This window comes from Parus major, chromosome 2 (assembly GCF_001522545.3).
Source record: "Parus major isolate Abel chromosome 2, Parus_major1.1, whole genome shotgun sequence".
In the NCBI taxonomy this organism is placed as follows: domain Eukaryota; kingdom Metazoa; phylum Chordata; class Aves; order Passeriformes; family Paridae; genus Parus; species Parus major.
Genome location: NC_031769.1, coordinates 47,200,153 through 47,217,487, shown reverse-complemented (window position 1 = coordinate 47,217,487; position 17,335 = coordinate 47,200,153). Strand labels below are relative to the sequence as shown.

The 17,335-nt window shown below is 36.3% G+C and overlaps 1 protein-coding gene across 1 annotated transcript in view; it reads right to left on the bottom strand.

Moving 5' to 3' along the window:
• The window catches only part of NME8 (NME/NM23 family member 8), a 19,642-nt gene extending 2,836 nt beyond the window's left edge, over positions 1-16,806 (bottom strand). The window contains exons 1-14 of the mRNA XM_033519600.1: positions 16,762-16,806; positions 15,662-15,698; positions 15,511-15,568; positions 14,497-14,603; positions 13,576-13,647; positions 12,415-12,531; positions 11,430-11,496; positions 10,169-10,245; positions 8,882-8,974; positions 4,663-4,808; positions 3,191-3,363; positions 1,928-2,072; positions 994-1,098; positions 155-306 (exon numbers count right to left, since the gene is read on the bottom strand). Coding sequence (XP_033375491.1) covers positions 155-306; positions 994-1,098; positions 1,928-2,072; positions 3,191-3,363; positions 4,663-4,808; positions 8,882-8,974; positions 10,169-10,245; positions 11,430-11,496; positions 12,415-12,531; positions 13,576-13,647; positions 14,497-14,603; positions 15,511-15,568; positions 15,662-15,694 — 1,345 coding nt within the window. The 5' untranslated portion in view covers positions 15,695-15,698; positions 16,762-16,806. The remainder of the gene's footprint in view (positions 1-154; positions 307-993; positions 1,099-1,927; positions 2,073-3,190; positions 3,364-4,662; positions 4,809-8,881; positions 8,975-10,168; positions 10,246-11,429; positions 11,497-12,414; positions 12,532-13,575; positions 13,648-14,496; positions 14,604-15,510; positions 15,569-15,661; positions 15,699-16,761) is intronic.
• Between the last annotated feature and the right edge of the window lie 529 nt (positions 16,807-17,335).

Sequence of the window (17,335 nt, the reverse complement as noted above, 5' to 3'; positions counted from 1 at the left end):
ATGCAAGGCGTGTAAAAGCATTTTTCTGCACAAAAAAAGTATTTCAGAGAACCAGAAGGATGCATTTGGTGTGATTTACTGCAGTGTGCATTGCTCATCTTTTGTAGAAATGATGACATCACTAGATATAGCCCCTACTTTCTAAGTGCCTTACCTTTATGAGTCTTAGCAGCTTCAGGTTTGATTAATGCAAGGGTTTGTTCCTCAGGGAAGAAGAACTCTAGTTCCTTCTGAGCATCACTGAGTGTAGAGCTGCCATGCAGCTGATTGATAGGTATGTTTTCAAATGCATACTGTGCACGCAAACTAAGAGTCATTGAAAGAACAAAGTTACTGAAAAGCAAAGCCATTTTGAGCTCTATTATTAGCCTTAGCCCATGGAATATAAATTAATGTTGATCTGGAAGTCTTAAATATGAACACCCTCCCTCCCAACACTTGTGTTGTTATATTTCCAAGAAAATTTCTTAATGAAATGGCACTTCTGTCAAAAGCAGGTAAGATGATACCATTGCAGTTTCCTAGAGCAATGTCATAAGCAGCTAGAACTAAGGTGTCTGTTTATAAAAGGTGTAGAAGAAAATTAGTCACAAATAAAATATTCTACTGATGAAAAGGTTTTGATAAGCTACAAGAAAATCTTAGCGGTATTTCAAGAAAAATAATAGTGGTATTTCAAGAACCACCCCCCTCATTATTAAAAATAAGAATTACCAACACTTTTTCTCTGACTCAAGAGTTCCTCTTTCACTTCATTGCACTTTTTAAAACTTAGCTTTTAATTCTGTTTAACAGCCATTATATCTCAAAAAATGCTGCGGTTTCTATGTGTAATACACTACTACTTCCAAGAAAAGCCTAAAAAACTGCAGAAATGCCTATGTGTTTCCAGATGATGGCACTATAATAACACTAGTTGGAATGTGGAATGAGATGAGGAATACAAAAGTAAATTGGAAGCTGTGAATGATGGTTTACTTCTGTGACTATTACCTCTCTGGATTTTCCTTAGCCTTTTCAAGAGTCTTTGGACCAAGTAAATTCCTCCAGTGTGATACAGCATTTTCTCGTGTTAGAGCCAATACAAGAGTTGGACCACTGTACATGGGGAAAAGTAGCATTAAAAGAAAAAATAAAAATTAAGCTCTTGTAACTTTTAAAAAGTATTTTGATTATATATAGCCCAGACTAGGAGAATGAGCCCCAGTACTGGAGGACCTTAAAACTGATCTGATTGTTTAAACAGTTATAGGCTTGATAAAACCTTATGGGGCTTAAACATGAATTTAAATTGCAAAGTTACTGTGTTTTGTCACAACGGCAAGACAGAGAAAGACTGATCATGCCCTAGCTATGTCCCAACTTCATATGAAGGGAATATCCAAACATGATTTATTTCTCCTCCCCAAGGTATCCAGCACACACCCTGGTTGAAGATTTCAGAGCTCTCTTACAGGCAACCTAAATGCAGCCTTTTCAGAGCAGACCAAATTGTTTTTACTCAAATAAATGGACTTGGCTACTGAGCCATCATACATACAGCAATATGGAGTAGCTAGTAACTTTTAAAAGCTTGATTTTATGTGTTTTACTTGGATATTATTCCATTATCTGCAGTTATCTGTTCCTGTTCTGTCTTTTACTGAACTTTTAGACAAGTGTATCTTGCAGCCATGTATTATCCAGGAAGTGTTCAATACCAGCAATTAATACTTGAGCAACTTATTCAGGTGGAAGGTGTCCCTGCCCGTGGAAGACGTCCCTGCCCATGGCAGGGTGTTTGAACTAGATGGGCATTAATGATCCCTCCTGACCCAAACCATTCTGTGAAACTATGATTCAATAATTATTTCATGTGAAAATTTTAGTCTTGTCAGATTCAACATCGATTCTATATATTTATATTCTCCTTTTTCATTCAACGTACCTGGTCATTTGCTCTAGAAGGGCTGGGAAGTAGTCTTGATCTACATGCTCGCTGTAAAATGTACGTACTTGTTCCTCAGACAGAATTATTTCCTTCTGCATTGCTATTTGGAAACCATCGTCCTTTATCCTTTGCATGATGGAATCTGTTAAATATATTGAAATAATGCTAAATTGACATCCATTCATTAATTTCCGTACTTGTAGAGAAATGACATCTTCATTTTCAAAAATCATTTTCAATGAGAATGTTAAATTTTTACGGGTGAATTTGTTTCCCAGCTAAAGAACAAGAAACTGATTTAAAGCAACTGCTAGGAGGAATAACTATTTGCCTGGACACTCAGAAAACTGATCCTCATTGTCTTAAGGCTTTCTCTTGCTTAAAAACCTCAGCAGGAATTCCTGACTGGGAAATATGATACATGTTCCTACCAGCAAACAAGGTCTAAGGAATTTAAATAGGTGAAATGTTTATTTAATTAAGTATTACAAGACCACATGGGTAAGTAAGCACTATTGGGCACAAGTCAAAATTACCTCCAAAATTAATGTGTAATTACCTAAACATGAACTGCAGAACTGCTGCTCTAAGCAACATGCTAGACAACCATAAGGAAAATAAATTCACAAGGAAAGATCAAAATTGCAGTCTTTCAGCTCTCTGCACGTAAGTGTTCTCAAATTCAGGGATTCTCAAGTTTGAAATAAAAATACCATCTGAAATGCAGGAAGAAATGTAAATATATGACTGAGAAGAAAAGTAAACTTGTTTGGATGAAGCTTCATGTAATGGGGTGGATTTTTAAATTTAATCTATAAAAATGCTGTCTGTTTAGGACTCCCCTTGAGCAGCACTGCCTCATGCAATTTAGAACATCTTGGATTGGATATTTTACTCCTTGCCATCGATCTACCTTGAACCTGCCATTCAAGAATATTGGCTACTTCATTATGGTGAGAAATATAGTCCCCTATACTACATTTCAAAATATGAGCTTCTCTGAGAGGTCTTCTAGAAATATTCCATCTACAGAATTTCTTGAAAAATTAACCAAAGGAACAAAATATCATTGACATTTGCATTCTCAATATATGAAAAACATTAACCTTGTAACTTCATTCCAGACAAAGATTACTGCTGGACTAATGCTGGAGAGACAGTATAACATAAAACCATTTCATTAATTGAGTTAGAGTTTAAAATTCAAAATATGAGAATATTTATATACCCTTGATAGAAAATACAGTAATTAACACTTACCTCGCCTTTCCTTCAGGAGAGTAGGTCTAATTATGGCCAAAGTCCTTTCAGCATGTTCTGCATTTATATGAAAATTTGGGAAAAAGAAGGCAAGTTGTCTGCTGGCATCTTCAACACTGTCCTGCACATCACATAAATTTACCAGACTCTCAGTTTCTGGGACTGCTGGCACCCTGATGAAACATGAAGCCATATAGTATTTAAGTCACTGCTTAGTGTTACCAAGCTGACTTTTTGAAGATGTACTTTCTTAAAATTTAGAGAAACATAAAAATAGAATGCCAAACTAAGTTTTATTCTAGTTTTAAATTCAGATTCATGAGTAAAGTAAAATTTCTGAGAAGAGAATTATTAATCTTCTCAAGAAGTGCCTGATCACGTGCTCTGAAGGAGAAATCTCAGCCAGGACGCTTTAACAATTCCCCTCTAGCTTATCCAAAATAGTTTTTCTGTTTCATGAGATGGAATTACTATTGACAAGTGTACAGTGTATAATGAATGATCAATAGAAGTCTTGTGCTTAATTCATTTACAGCATGATCATAAGAATGATAGCACAACAGAGTTGTTCAGTGTTGTACAGAGAAACTTCTCATTGTTTCTTGCCTGTTTGTTTAGTTGTGTAAATAAAGTCCCTCTTGGCCACTTGTAGAAAATGCAATATTCCCCAGCTGTACTAAATTAATGCAGAAGAGGATGCAGCAGGCATCGACAAAATTGTCAATTACTACAACAAATTATTTTTCAGACAAAGTATTTAAACTGATGTTGCATTTAAGTAAATGTCTTGTCTAAATAGAAAACTTGTTCCAGTATATGAACTTTTGTGAGCACTCTGTTGTCTGAGGCTGTGTATACAACTATCATCCTTAAAATTCTCTACAAACCCTTGGCATAGAATAAAAACACACATTTCAAGATACCATGGTTGTGAATAGCTAATCCTTACAAATATTTTTCTATCTTGAAACAGGGTCAGGACATGAACCCCAGTACCCTTCCCCTCCTCTGCTGGATTTTACAGTGCTCCTGGGAAGAAGAGCATTCCTTGGGTGTGCCCTGGTCTGTCATGGGCCATATCTACAGCTTCTCAAGAAACAAAGGGGTAAACATGGGAAAGAGTGCAACCTTCAATTGGCAGTGCAGGCAGTCCCCTGGCATGGGTGAAGTAGAACTGCAAGGATTACATCAGCTTTGAGGTGTATTATTATTTTGAGAACCCATTGAAGGTGAGTTCAAAGAGATCAATGACCTTGGCTTGTCATCTTTAACTAGGAAGCAAGGAATTTCTGAATTCCCATGAGAACTGGGGCTGCATCTCTAGTGGTGGTCCTGTGAAGGACTAGGTGATGAACTCTCCCTGCTCCCTGAACCTGCACCATGGCACATCTGTGTCTGTAGGAATGTGCCTTGGTTTATGGTGAGCTTTGAACACTGACTAAATCACAGGTACACATTTCACTGGTACTTACTTGGCTGGCTCCTCAGGCTCACCAGACTCACTTGTTTTGTGTAGTTCTTTCCATTGAGGAATAGCATCAGTTGCTTCTAGTTTACTGATTATCAAAACATGGCATGGTCCACTCATCATGAATTTAACAAATGCGTCAAAGTCAGGCTAAAAAACATAATTTTCCCCCCTATGAATTGCAGGAACTCTTGAGTTTATCATCATAAATGAGACAATTATGCTTCTAAAGTAACTCATGCATTCCTGTTCCAAACTGACACCTTCCTCAGAACTCTGATAGATTGTTTAGGATGTTTTTTGATCAATCATTTGAGACAACATTATCAAATGTCTAAAAAATGTAAATTGATATAAAGAAAGTCACAGAACTACTTAAAAAAAGTTCTAGATGTTCTTCCATGTTAAAATGAAAATGACAAGAATGAAGAAAATTATCTAGAAGTTCAATGTGATCTGCTAGGCTTGTAGTACAGCATGTAGTGTGACATAAGAAACTGCAATACAATTCCGTGAATAATTTTTGAAACTAAAAGTTTTGTAGCTGGCTATAAACATAGAACTCTGAACTTTTTGAAAAACAATTATAGGCTTTCCCTTCATTCTCTTTGCTATGTGATTTTCAATTCAGTTTCAACTTTTAATCCTTATAATCCTATAATATAACTTTTAATCCTATAAAAAATTCTATAAAATCCTATATATGTCAGAAAAATAAACTTGCAGCTAGTGGTGTGAGTTTTTAATTTCTTTTTTGTATGTCATCTTTTTCTTGGGGATATCTGTTCTCCCTTTAAATATTTGACTAAATCCTTACCAGCATCATGATAAGTTATTTCCTTTAGTAGTACGAGGATGAAATATTCACATATATGCTTTCAATTCTTTGCTTTTCTCTTTCAATTATCTTCATATCTATGAATGTTCTTAACCCATTTCCCAAGATGAACAAAGTTGAAAAAAATGTTCAGTATGGTGCATAGAAGATGTTTTTATACTGTGGTGGCTTCAAAAGTACTTTTGCTTATATAAGAAGAACTACATGTAGCTGAACTACATGTAGCTATTAATTTTGGCTATCCTGGACCTTTTTCCTGGAGCTTCATCATCTAAAAGAAATAATTTTTGCTTCAAGTTTAATCTGAAGGTCTCTCACCTTGAGTCTCCATTCCCTTGTAAAAGGCAGACTCTAGGAATTCAGCAAGATTGTGGAGTATTAAATCAGGAAAAACTGCACACTGGGCAGTTACCAAAGGAATCAATATGTTTTAATTAAATTATTTTTCAGTTTAAAATTAAAGAATGCCAAATAATTGGTCTCTCCACATGCATAGGACTCTCTGGAACCATATAGTTCATAGCAGTTTTATTATTCTTCTGTCTAATGTTGGCAGGGTTCTGCTATGGTGTAATACTGGTGTTTTCTGCTCTCCATGAGATGTGAAAAGTCACGGCAGTCAGGTGAAGTCACAGATGACTGAAAAAAAGGGAAACATTGTATACATCTTGTAAAAGGGTAGAAAGGAGGGCCCCAGGAACTATTGTCCTATCAACCTCACCTCTGTGGCTGGGAAGATCATGGAACAGATCCTCCTAGAAGCTGTGCTAAGGCTCATGGAGGAAAAGGAAGTGGTTTGGGTCTGCCAGCTTCACCAAGGGCAAGTCCTGCCTGACCAGCCCAGCCTTCTACAATAGAGTGACTTCTTTGTGGACACGGGAGGAGCTACAGCTATCATTTGTCTGGGCTTCTGAAAAGCTCTTGACATAGTACTCCACAACATCCTTCTCTCTGAAGTGGAGAGAAATGATTTTGTTTGCAGTTCAGTGGATAAGGAGTTGGTGGGACAGTTGCATCCAGAGGGTAGTGGTCATAGGCGCAGAGTCCCAATGGACGTCAGTGACAAGGGGTGTCCCCTGGGCTCATACTGGGGACAAGTGCTGTTTAGTCCTTCATTAATGACATAGGTGAAGGATTGAGTGCACCCTCAGCAAGTTTGCAGATGACACCAAGCTGACACACACAAAGGGTGCCATCCAGAGGAACCTGCACAAGGAGGGGGCCCATGAGCATTAACAAGACCAAACACAAGATGCTGCACCTGGGTCAGGACAACCCCTGGTATCAGCACAGGCTGGGGGATGAACAGATGGAGAACAGCCCTGGGGAGAAGGACCTGGAAGTGCTGGTGAATGAGAGGCTGGACATGACCCAGCTGTGTGCACTCACAGTCCAGAAAGCCAAATCCTGGGCTGCATCCAGAGCAGCGCGGCCAGAAGGGTGAGGGAAGGAACTCTGTCCCTCTGCTCTGCTCTGCTCTGCTCTGCTCTGCTCTGCTCTGCTCTGCTCTGCTCTACTCTGCTCTGCTGAGACCCCACCTGCAGGGCTGCATCAGCTCTGGGGTCCCAGCACAGAAGGGACATAAAATTGTTGGAGAGAGTCTGGAGGAGGCCACCAAGATGATCAGAGGGATGGAGCACCTCTCCCATGAGGAAAGGCTGAGAGAATTGAGATTGTTCAGCCTGGAAAAGAGAAGGCTTCAGGGTGACCTAATTTCAGCCTTCCAGTATACTTGAAAAAAAGCCTAGAAGAAAGATGGAGAGGAACTATTTACAAGGGCATGTAGTGATAGGACAAGGGAGGATGGCTTTACATTGAAATAGAGTAGATTTAGATCAGAAGAAATCCTTTACTGTGAAGGTGATAAGGAATAGGAATAGGTTGCCCAGAGAAGTTGCAGATGTCTTATCCTTGGAGCCCTGTTCAAGACCAGGCTGGATGGAGCTCTGAGCAACCTGTTCCAGTGGAAGGTGTCCCTGCCCTTGGAACCAGTCGATCTTTAAGGTCCCTTCCAACCCAAGCCGTTCTGTGATTCTGTGATTCTGTGATTCTGTGATTCTGTGATTCTGTTATTCTATGATTCTATGATTTATCAATCATTGTATGCTTTGATTGTCTTTGCTCTTCCCAGGTCTACCTCTACACTTAACTTGTCTCAAATCTGGCTGCTCTTCCCATGAAGATGAGTTACTTTTTACCTTTGTTTCAAAACTTCCTCTGTCTAATCTACAATCCCAGCTTTGCTAAAACCAAGCTCTTCATGGATTCTTACAGTATCTCCCTGTTATTTCCTTTCTTAACCATAGTGCAGCCATCTAGTGATTATTATCAATTTTCTTTTATCTCTCTGACTTTAGCAAGAGCCATCTCATCTCACCCTTCTTCATTTGGAATACAACAGGGGCGCCTTTCCACCTTCTCCTTCAGATTAGGCAAACCTTCCATTGTTTCCTCTAATAATATCAAACAATTTGTCTGCAAATAATTCCAGCCTCTGTCTTACACATATAGGTATAAATATTTGCTAAGCCACTTAATTTCTTGTCTCAGATCCTTCTGAAGAGTTAATTTTAGCTACCTCTCTGGTGGAAAATATGACCATATCCAGATGCTAGTTTGCTAGACCACTGCCATTTAATGGTGGACAGCCTAATTTAATTATTTTCTTGAACTTTATATCTGCCTTTAGCTACTTTTGTCCTCTAATATAGGATAAGGCACAAAAAAATAGATTTTGGCTGAGATGCTTTTCCTTTCTGCCTGTGCACGTGTTTATTCCCAGAACTACCCCATGATAATATCTGGAAAGAAATAAAAAATTATGCAATTATAAGTTAATAAAAATAAGTGATGTAATAGCACTTATTTTCTGGCTAGAAAAAATATATGTCAAACAGATATACACTGTCACATAGATGCCATTGGATTTTGGGTTTGTGCTACATTTCAGCACCTAATAGCCAAGGTTAATTAATTGCAGAAATAATCTACACAGCACTCTGATTTTCTTTCCCACAAAGGTCACTGGGCCTGCCATAATATGTTTAAAAATCAGTGTAATTTTATTTTGATAAAGAGTGGTATAAATTTAGCTTCATGTCTAAGGATCATGCACATTTAGATAACAGAAAGAAGAAAAAAATCTTTTAGTATTTAATTGGAGGTCAGTTTAATTTGGTTGGACTATTAAATTGCTACATAGTGATATTTGTATGAGTCAGTGAAAGAAAAGGGAGAGAGAATATCTCTTTATTTATGTACCAAATCTACATTAATTCAGTTCTTCAATATATTAAATTTTACCATACAGAGATTTGCAAGAACATCTGGTAACAGTTATGTGTTTTACCTGTTCCTTTAATTTGGGTTTTTAATTCATTTTTACCTCATCTTTATTCCGGGCATAAAATACTCTGATTTGCTCTTCTGTAAGCATTCTCTCCTCTGCTGCTTTAATGTCAAATCCTGCATCTCTAATCTGCAATTATTTGGTTATTAGTCACAGGCATTTGAAAATTGATACATACAAAATCATATGTTATTGTATACTTAAAGATTGATTGATTTTGGAAGCTATCTTAAATTTAAAATTCTCTGAAATATTCAAAATATAACTACTATCTTTGCCTAAACTGAACTTCAAGTCTTTCAAAGCATTTCAATAAATTCAGGATTACAATACCCCTAAGTTAATGTTTGAGAAAAAATGTAGTGCAGTTCAGTGTATGTAGGACATACATTCAATAGTTAATAATCCCTTTGATTTCACATTGAATAAACTCCTTTGGATCACTGTGAGTGGTTAACATGCAATTTATGTTGCAAGATATTATAAATTGTATTGTAACCATGGTAGTGCACTTGTTAACAGTTGTATTCGGCTAAACTACTTGGCTTTAGGAACAGCAAATAAAGAAAAATGAAATTCACTTTATGATTTTCTGTTTTAAGCTAGGCTACTGCACTAAATGCAAGCATTTGTGAGTGATGCACACATGTGACTTACAGCAAAGTTCACATGGGTATGAAGTTTATACCATATACTGATATTTTAACAGCACAGGCAGTATCCAGCCCCAGTACTGATGATATACCAAGCACTGTGCTCTTTTAAAGCCCCTGAGTGTTGTCAGCCTTTCCCCAGCAGGGCTGACTATGGAACCAGTGCTGTCAAACACATCTCATGAGCCAAGTAGCAGATGCTCCAGCTATTTTTGTTTTGTTTTGTTTTGTTTGGGTTTTTTTTTTTTTTTTTGCCTTTACTGAGCTTCCTTCCTGTCCAGCTAAGGTAGAGTAATTGCACAAACAACAAATAGCACTTTGATTCCCTTTTCTGCAAAGATCATTGTACCTGTCATAACACTTTTTAGAATTCTTCTAATTTGGTCTTGATATATATTGTTATAAGGCTTTTTTTTTCTTTTTTTGGTAAAAAAAGCAATATGATTCAATGTCTAACCTCTGCTGGCATAGAATATTAAAGCAATAGTATAAATTTGAATATAATATTATTTCAGGTAAAAATAATTGTGCTTTTATCATCCTTATTAGAGAAACTTTGTCAGCTTCTGTTTCAAAGTCTAGGCATAAATTAGGATCTACTTAACCTTACATTTTGCTATTATGCCTCTTAAATAAATAGAATGAATGAATAGTTTAAAATTCTCTCTACCTTTTTCTTAATTTCTTCTACACGTCCTGCTAAGACATCATCAGGTTTTATAATTCCAACAGAATAAGTGAGTACTTCTGAAAAAGGGAAAAAATAATGTGCTAAGTAATACATTCATCAAAATAAATGGAATCATCTTTACTGGACCTGAAATTTACAGTTAACCATTTGACTGTAGCTCAATCAGATCCCAAAAACTGTAGAAGAAACAGCAGACTACTACTTGTTACCAATACTAGAAACACTTAAGCAACTGCATGTGTTAAGAAAATATTACTGCCTAATTTTACTGTATTACATGTCTGAGAGAGCCCCTAACCTGAAGCTGAACCTGAGATAAAGCTCTGTTTTCTGATCTTCTATCATGTTTAGGTTTTGGGGATTAGTGTGAAGTCTGTAGATAATTGCTAAATGATAATACTGTACTTCTAGGTCTCACAGCGTTTATGAGAAAAAAAATATAGGCTAAAGCTGAGGTCAGAAATATGTAAATTGAACCATACAATTAAAAAAAAACCCCAAAACATGAAGAGGAAGGAAAAGGGATGCCATGACTGTGATCTAATGCCTCTCACAGGGCAAAAATAAAAAGCAAGATCATGAAGGAGAGGATGGAGGAATTTGTTCAATCTCAGGGTTGTAGAATGGCATTCTCTGCATAGATGAAGCCATAGGAACATTCAGTAGCCACAGATAACAAAAAAAAATAGAGAATGTGTAGTTCTCAGCTAATGACAAAACTCAGATAAATCACAGACAGGACTTTTAAACAGGATGGTGTTTATTTTTCAATCTTTTTGGAAGCTTATCCTGCTACTGTGGATTTAGGTTCTTCTTTAAATATGTTATTAAATCTAACCTGCTGAAAGAGTAATCTGACATAGAAAGCATGCCATTGCTTCACAGATTAACTCTTCCAATTGTCTCAGGTTGGCTCCATCTTAGTATTCCACCTCAACAGAGGTACACAGCTCACACAGGCACTGTGTAGAAGTGACTTTCAGGCCTTAACTTTACACAGGAAAATTCCCTGGCACATATCACTTCTGTCTAAAGTCTGAAGGTTCCCAGTGTGAGGGTGAAAATACTGATGATGACAGTCCAATACATTAACTTCTTACAGAGGAAAGCTCAGTTGTAGCATTTCATTAACACAACCAAAGGAAGGTCTATTAGTGCTAGACATAGAAAAATATTAATCAAAAGACATTTGGTCTCTTTCCTTCAGCTAACATTTCTAAAACAAATCAAGTATATTTACCCTCCTCTACAGCCTCCTCAGCAGACCCTTCTGATGAACCATCTTCTGGAAAAATGAGTTCTTCTACCTAAGGTAATTGCAAATGGAATTAAAGTACATCACTAGTGCAAAAATAAAGCCACCAAACACAGCTGTCATATCTTTACAATACATTTATCTTAATGTAAGAATGGATTTTCTACCCTGGAAAACAAGTAATTCTAAGAAAGACCTTTGATCAGTCTGATTTTCCTTAACTGAGTTTCAGTTTGTTAAAATGCACTTTTTACTCTAAGTGGAGCCCTTTCATCTCCATTTTAACAAAACAAGCAATAAGGCATTGTTATCTCCCATGTTTTTGTTTCATATGATGCAGTTCCTAAGTTATATATTAAAGACACTTAGCTGTGAAAGAAAAAAAGATTAATAAAGCATTTATGAGCTAGTGGCATTTTTCTCTGTCTCTGCATTTCTTACACTGCTAGGCTAATTTGTTAAGTTTTTATAAAGTACCGTAATGGAAATTAGGGGGTTCTGAGGAGAACAAGCAACAAGGTAGGATTAACTGCTGCTGCTGTGAATTCCAGCTGTGGGATCTTTCACATTGCAGGCTATTGAGTTCAGACTGAGTTGTCCTTATGTCCTCATGTTACCTGGAAATCAGGAGTCAGAGGTGATAGAACAAACTTGTTGAATGGCCTTTGTTTTTCGGAGCAAACTGGATTCATTAGGTACAGAGCAATCCCCATGGCTTTGTGAAACTGATGTAGTGAAAGGTGAGACTGTCTGTGGCAAGAGGGGTGGGACTAGATGATCTTTAAAAGTGTCTTAGAACCCAGATAATTTTTTACTTGATTTCTAAGAAAAAAGCATGCCATATATGTTACTTTATTGTTAGGACAAAAAATACGAAAAATTAAATATTATCTAAACATTATCATAGGCATTTAGAGAAGCAGTGTAATAAAAATACACATTTATGCATAAGTATCTGGTTTGTGAGTACCTCAGCACGTTCCTTTTCTCCAGCTGCAATTTCCCTCTCTTCTTGTACTAGCTCTGTTACTGTCTTAATGATGAGAGGAGCATTTACACCTTTCACCATGGCAAGAATTTTACCATGCTGTTGAAGAAAAGACAATATTCTCAGTGAGTTTTCATAATTTAATTTACTTGAATTTTTGAAACATGTAATATCTTGCAAATTTTTTCCAGCTACAGGATCATTTCCTATGCCCACTGAAGGGAATATCAAAGCTACTACTGTCTCTGTTATTTCAGAATGAAACTTTCGTACATTTAATTCCTTGCTTCCTTTCCCAAATTTCCCATGTTTATTTCTAGGCTCAATACTCATAACACATTTGGAAACAAATGCAAATATGGACTTTCACTTGTTCTTAATTTCTGTAGCATGGAGTTTTCTGTCTTTTTTTTTGTGTGCGTGTGTGACTTCAGTGCATTATCTGCCACATTCAGGTGCACGGTAGTGAAGCTAATGGTGACCAAAAATACTGTCAACCTGTCTAGGCAGCATTCAGATTCAAACCTGAAAGAGCCCTGAAAGTGTTGTTATCCTTGGTCCCTGCTTATGGTCTTATTATGGAAATTCAAATCCTGTCACCCTCTAGTTAAAACAACCTCCACTTCTTAAGTGAGCAGTGCTCTACAGCTGTGTCCTAGGAGAACCAGCTTTCTGTGTCCATCAGTGAGAGATAATAAATATATGATTAATTGCTACAATTTTCCTCAGGTTTGAAAACACAATTTTATTTATTATCTTAAAAATCTTATCACGCCAGGAAATATAAAATCTCTTTCTGCAATGAAAAGTGTGTATAAAATAAACATTTCAGTGTAACCACATGCAGGCACTTTATGTTAGGCAAACCTGGAAAACTTCCCTGGATTTCTCACCAGCTACCGAAACAGTGACTACCACAATTCTTCTGTGGCTGCATGTGGAACAGCTGCAACAAAAATGTGCTTGAGAACCACCAGATTCGGGCATGGGAAGCAGCTCAAACAAACAACATCAAATAATACCATCCTACATACTGTAAAATGTAGATAGGATTTATAAAGCTTCACATCTATTTTAAAATCTGTTGAAATGTTAAGGCAGAAGTAGGCAGCACATTAAAAGGAACTGATGTGATGTACTTACAACGCAAAAAAGAAACACAGGTTCACAGCTCCTCCTAAATGGTTTCAGAGTCTCAATGCCATCAGCTTCTGCCTAAAGTCAGACAAAAAGGATTATTTGCTTACATAAGTGTGTATGCATATGCATGTATAAAGGAAAGCTTTTTACTCACAGGAAAACCTCACTCTTACATACTTTGGTGTTTCAAACTCAAACTGCAGTCCTAAATGCAACTAGCAGTCTTTATAGTGATGAAGAAAGAACTGTTTTGGTAACATGGTATTGTCCTCCCTTTGTATATAATCAATTAATCATGGAAAAGATCTTCTCTTGATACTATTTTCACATGTAGGTTATAATAACATATGTAAACGAAGAAGTAGCCCATGTAGTCTTTTTGGAAGAGATTACCCAGTGTCTTAATTTTTTGTGAAATATGGTCAACTGTATAAAAGCACGTGAGAAAACCTTGGAACATAAGTGCTAGTATAAACAAATATTTTTAATACTACAATCTAGTGATTTTTTTTAATTTCCCCCTTTTTGTTCTTTTAAAAACAAAATACCAGGTAACATTTACAAAAAAGATGCAACAAGTTTCTAGGGATGTAAAAACTTTAAATGCAATGGTCCATAATGCAGAGACCTAAAACTAAAAGTCATATAATCTGGCTTTTGAATATTTCTGCAATCTCATCAAGGAAAACAAAAGTTTTGGGATATTTGCTCTTTTTTTTTTATTATAGCTTCTTACATATCTATTACCATTTCTAATCTACTTCTATACAAAGTCTTATGAGGACTTATGCAGGGAAAGCAAGCAGGCCAAAATTATGACAACTCATTATAAGGACAGTAAAATGAAAGCTCTGCATATGCAAATCAGAAGATAGAATTAAATCAAAATGTAAATATAGTCACACACAGGATTTTTGTCCTTACCACAGCAAAATGCAGCATATTGTCATCACTAAAGTCAATCCTTAGTTTTCTGAATAAATTCATCACAGCTTTGCAAGGACCACACCAAGCTCGATACACATCTATTACTAAAATGTAATAGTTTAGAATTAGAAACAAATGACTTGAGGCACTTGTAAAATGAGGCATTTATGTTTAGGTTGAAACAGCACTGTGAAGACATTCATATGGATTTTTCGGTCCTCTTCTAGTCAGTGAATGTATAATGAATACATCAATGGATTCAGCAGATACATTAGTACGTACTTTTTAATTTCAATTACTTTTGATGTTGGAAATCTACTTCAGAATACAATATAGGATGATTAATCCAAATAGAATTTTTTCTCTCATATTCCTTTTCCTTTTATTTTCTTTTCTTCTTTTCCCATTGTTGATTTTCATTCTTATCTAGACCTTTATTCTACAGGATTTTCACCTCCCTGAGCCTCTGCCTATTGCTGTCCCTCTGTAGATATGGTCCCATTAGAGATTCATTCTTTTTACCAAAAACAGTTCCTAGGAGATATAGGAGACACAGCTATTGGGCTAAGTGAACTGAAAACTGGGAATAATGCATGCCATAGAACATGCACTCTAGAATACTGCAGTAATTACTTATTCTGTGCAAGATTTTACACACAGAAGCACCCAACTCCCTACCATGGAGAATACCATATTGGAAAGGTATTTTCTAAACATTGATATATAGCAGTATATAAAAATAAAATTTAGATAAATATGATTTTGATGAGTATCATATAAGATACTGAATATTCATAATTGTAATACATGATCTTAGAAGTCTTTTCCAACTGAATGAATTTAATGATTCAATGACTCTATGATATACCTTTATAAATATATATTAATATAGTCTTTCTTTAAAAGATATGGTACTAGTCTTCTAGAGTATCTATTAAAGATAAAATATAAATATGAAAACCTGCACATATGCTCATGAAAGATTAAAAAGAAAATATCAGCTTGTAGTACCTACTATACCCTTTATCTGCAGCATTTCATCCCACTGGTCTTGAGTGGTTATTACGGTCTGAAACAACATTAATTAACATTTTAACATCCTAAAAAGGCAGAAAAAACATCTATTTCCCTCTAAAATTGTTCAAGTAATTAGGATTCATACCTGGAGCTGGATTTCTTTCTTCTTGCCTGCCATTTCCCTGTGATTATAGGAATAATATTAAAATTCAAAGCACTTTTAAAGTTTTCTAAAAGATCATGTGACATACAGAACTGATTTTTATGGTTCTCATAAGTATCACTGCCTTCTGATTTCCTTAGCAATTAACTCAACTGAAACCCTTACAATGATAGTAGTTAATAGTCCACTTTGGAATTCTGCGGAGAAATATACAACTTGTTTGCAAAACCCACGTGGCACAAGAAACAGAAGGTAACTTAATATCTTAATCTGTTAGGGTGTTCAGAAGTTGTGACCTCAACAATCTTTCAAGCTTATAATCACTCTGCTCAGAACAGCCACAGGCTCTTTCGTAAGATGACAGCTGCTGTAACATCAGACCATTTCAGAAAAATATCGATTAAAGAACTTCAACTCTAATAACATCAAATCCGTCTTCCTGTCTGCTGGGATACATAAAAAGTAGTGACAAACTTGTGCCCCATAACTAAACTCCCAAACTGAATCCTGACACACTCATCATTCTGTCATTAATAAATAATGTCCTTCGTATATTTATGATAGACAATTAACTGTGAACTGGACAGAACAACAATCTCAGTTAAGATACATATGTGGATGGAGTTTGACTTCAGCATGGACATCTTGAGTTTCTAGAGTTTTTGGTTAAGATGGAGGTCTTTACCTCAGGGAAAATTATAGTGCCCCTATGAATGTGGCCTCCTCTGGCACTGTTATTTGAGAAGTTAACCAGCAATATGTCCAGGGTTTGAACTATCCTGACACATTCACCAAAGCCCTTCCCTTCAGATCACAGATTGAGGCATAAAAGCTAATATGAGTGCCCTTACCTTCATGCTTGTTTCACATTTCATGTAAAAGTATTATTAAAGATTAAAATTTTAAATGCAGGCTTTCTTCAAGTCCTTCAAACCAGGTGGTGGTACAAAGCACTGCATTAATTCCTGTCCTTTAAAGACTCTAAGGAGATGATTCTGACTACTGACACTAGAGGCAACTGGCAGATGGAAATATGTAATATTAGTAGGAAATGATCAAAATAACCTATCTTTCATTGTTACCTTCTGTCACTGAGCAATGACAATCAATTCTTTGCAAGATCAGTTCTGCAAAACATAAACCAATACATGAAAATGGTCTGTGCATCCCAAATGTTCTACACATGCTCCCCAAATAAAAATATGCAGTCACACACACTCAGATGGCAAAGCAAAGCACTGCAGAACAGACTTGTGATGCTGTAAGGAAATATACAAATATGCACATTAGTCTGGCATAGTAGCTGTATGTGACAGACATGTGAAGGCTAAGTGTGAAATCTATACTTTTGAATAAAATTTTCATGCAACGTTTTCCCTAATACAGTCAGTACTATACTGATTAAACCTGAACAAACAAGCATGTCTTCTCCTTTGTCTGTGATATGGGCAGCATGCTTCTCTAACCTTGACAAAAGGCATATTTCTATCCATGTTTCGTCATGGATGTGCAAGCTCTGCATGTCTTACTACACTCCTTACAACCAAAACAACTTCCTTGAACTAGACAGACATAAAAACAGACCTGGGTGCACACTCAGACTGTCAAACTGATATTCAAATATGCACAGTCTCTGCAGATAGCCATTCAATGTCT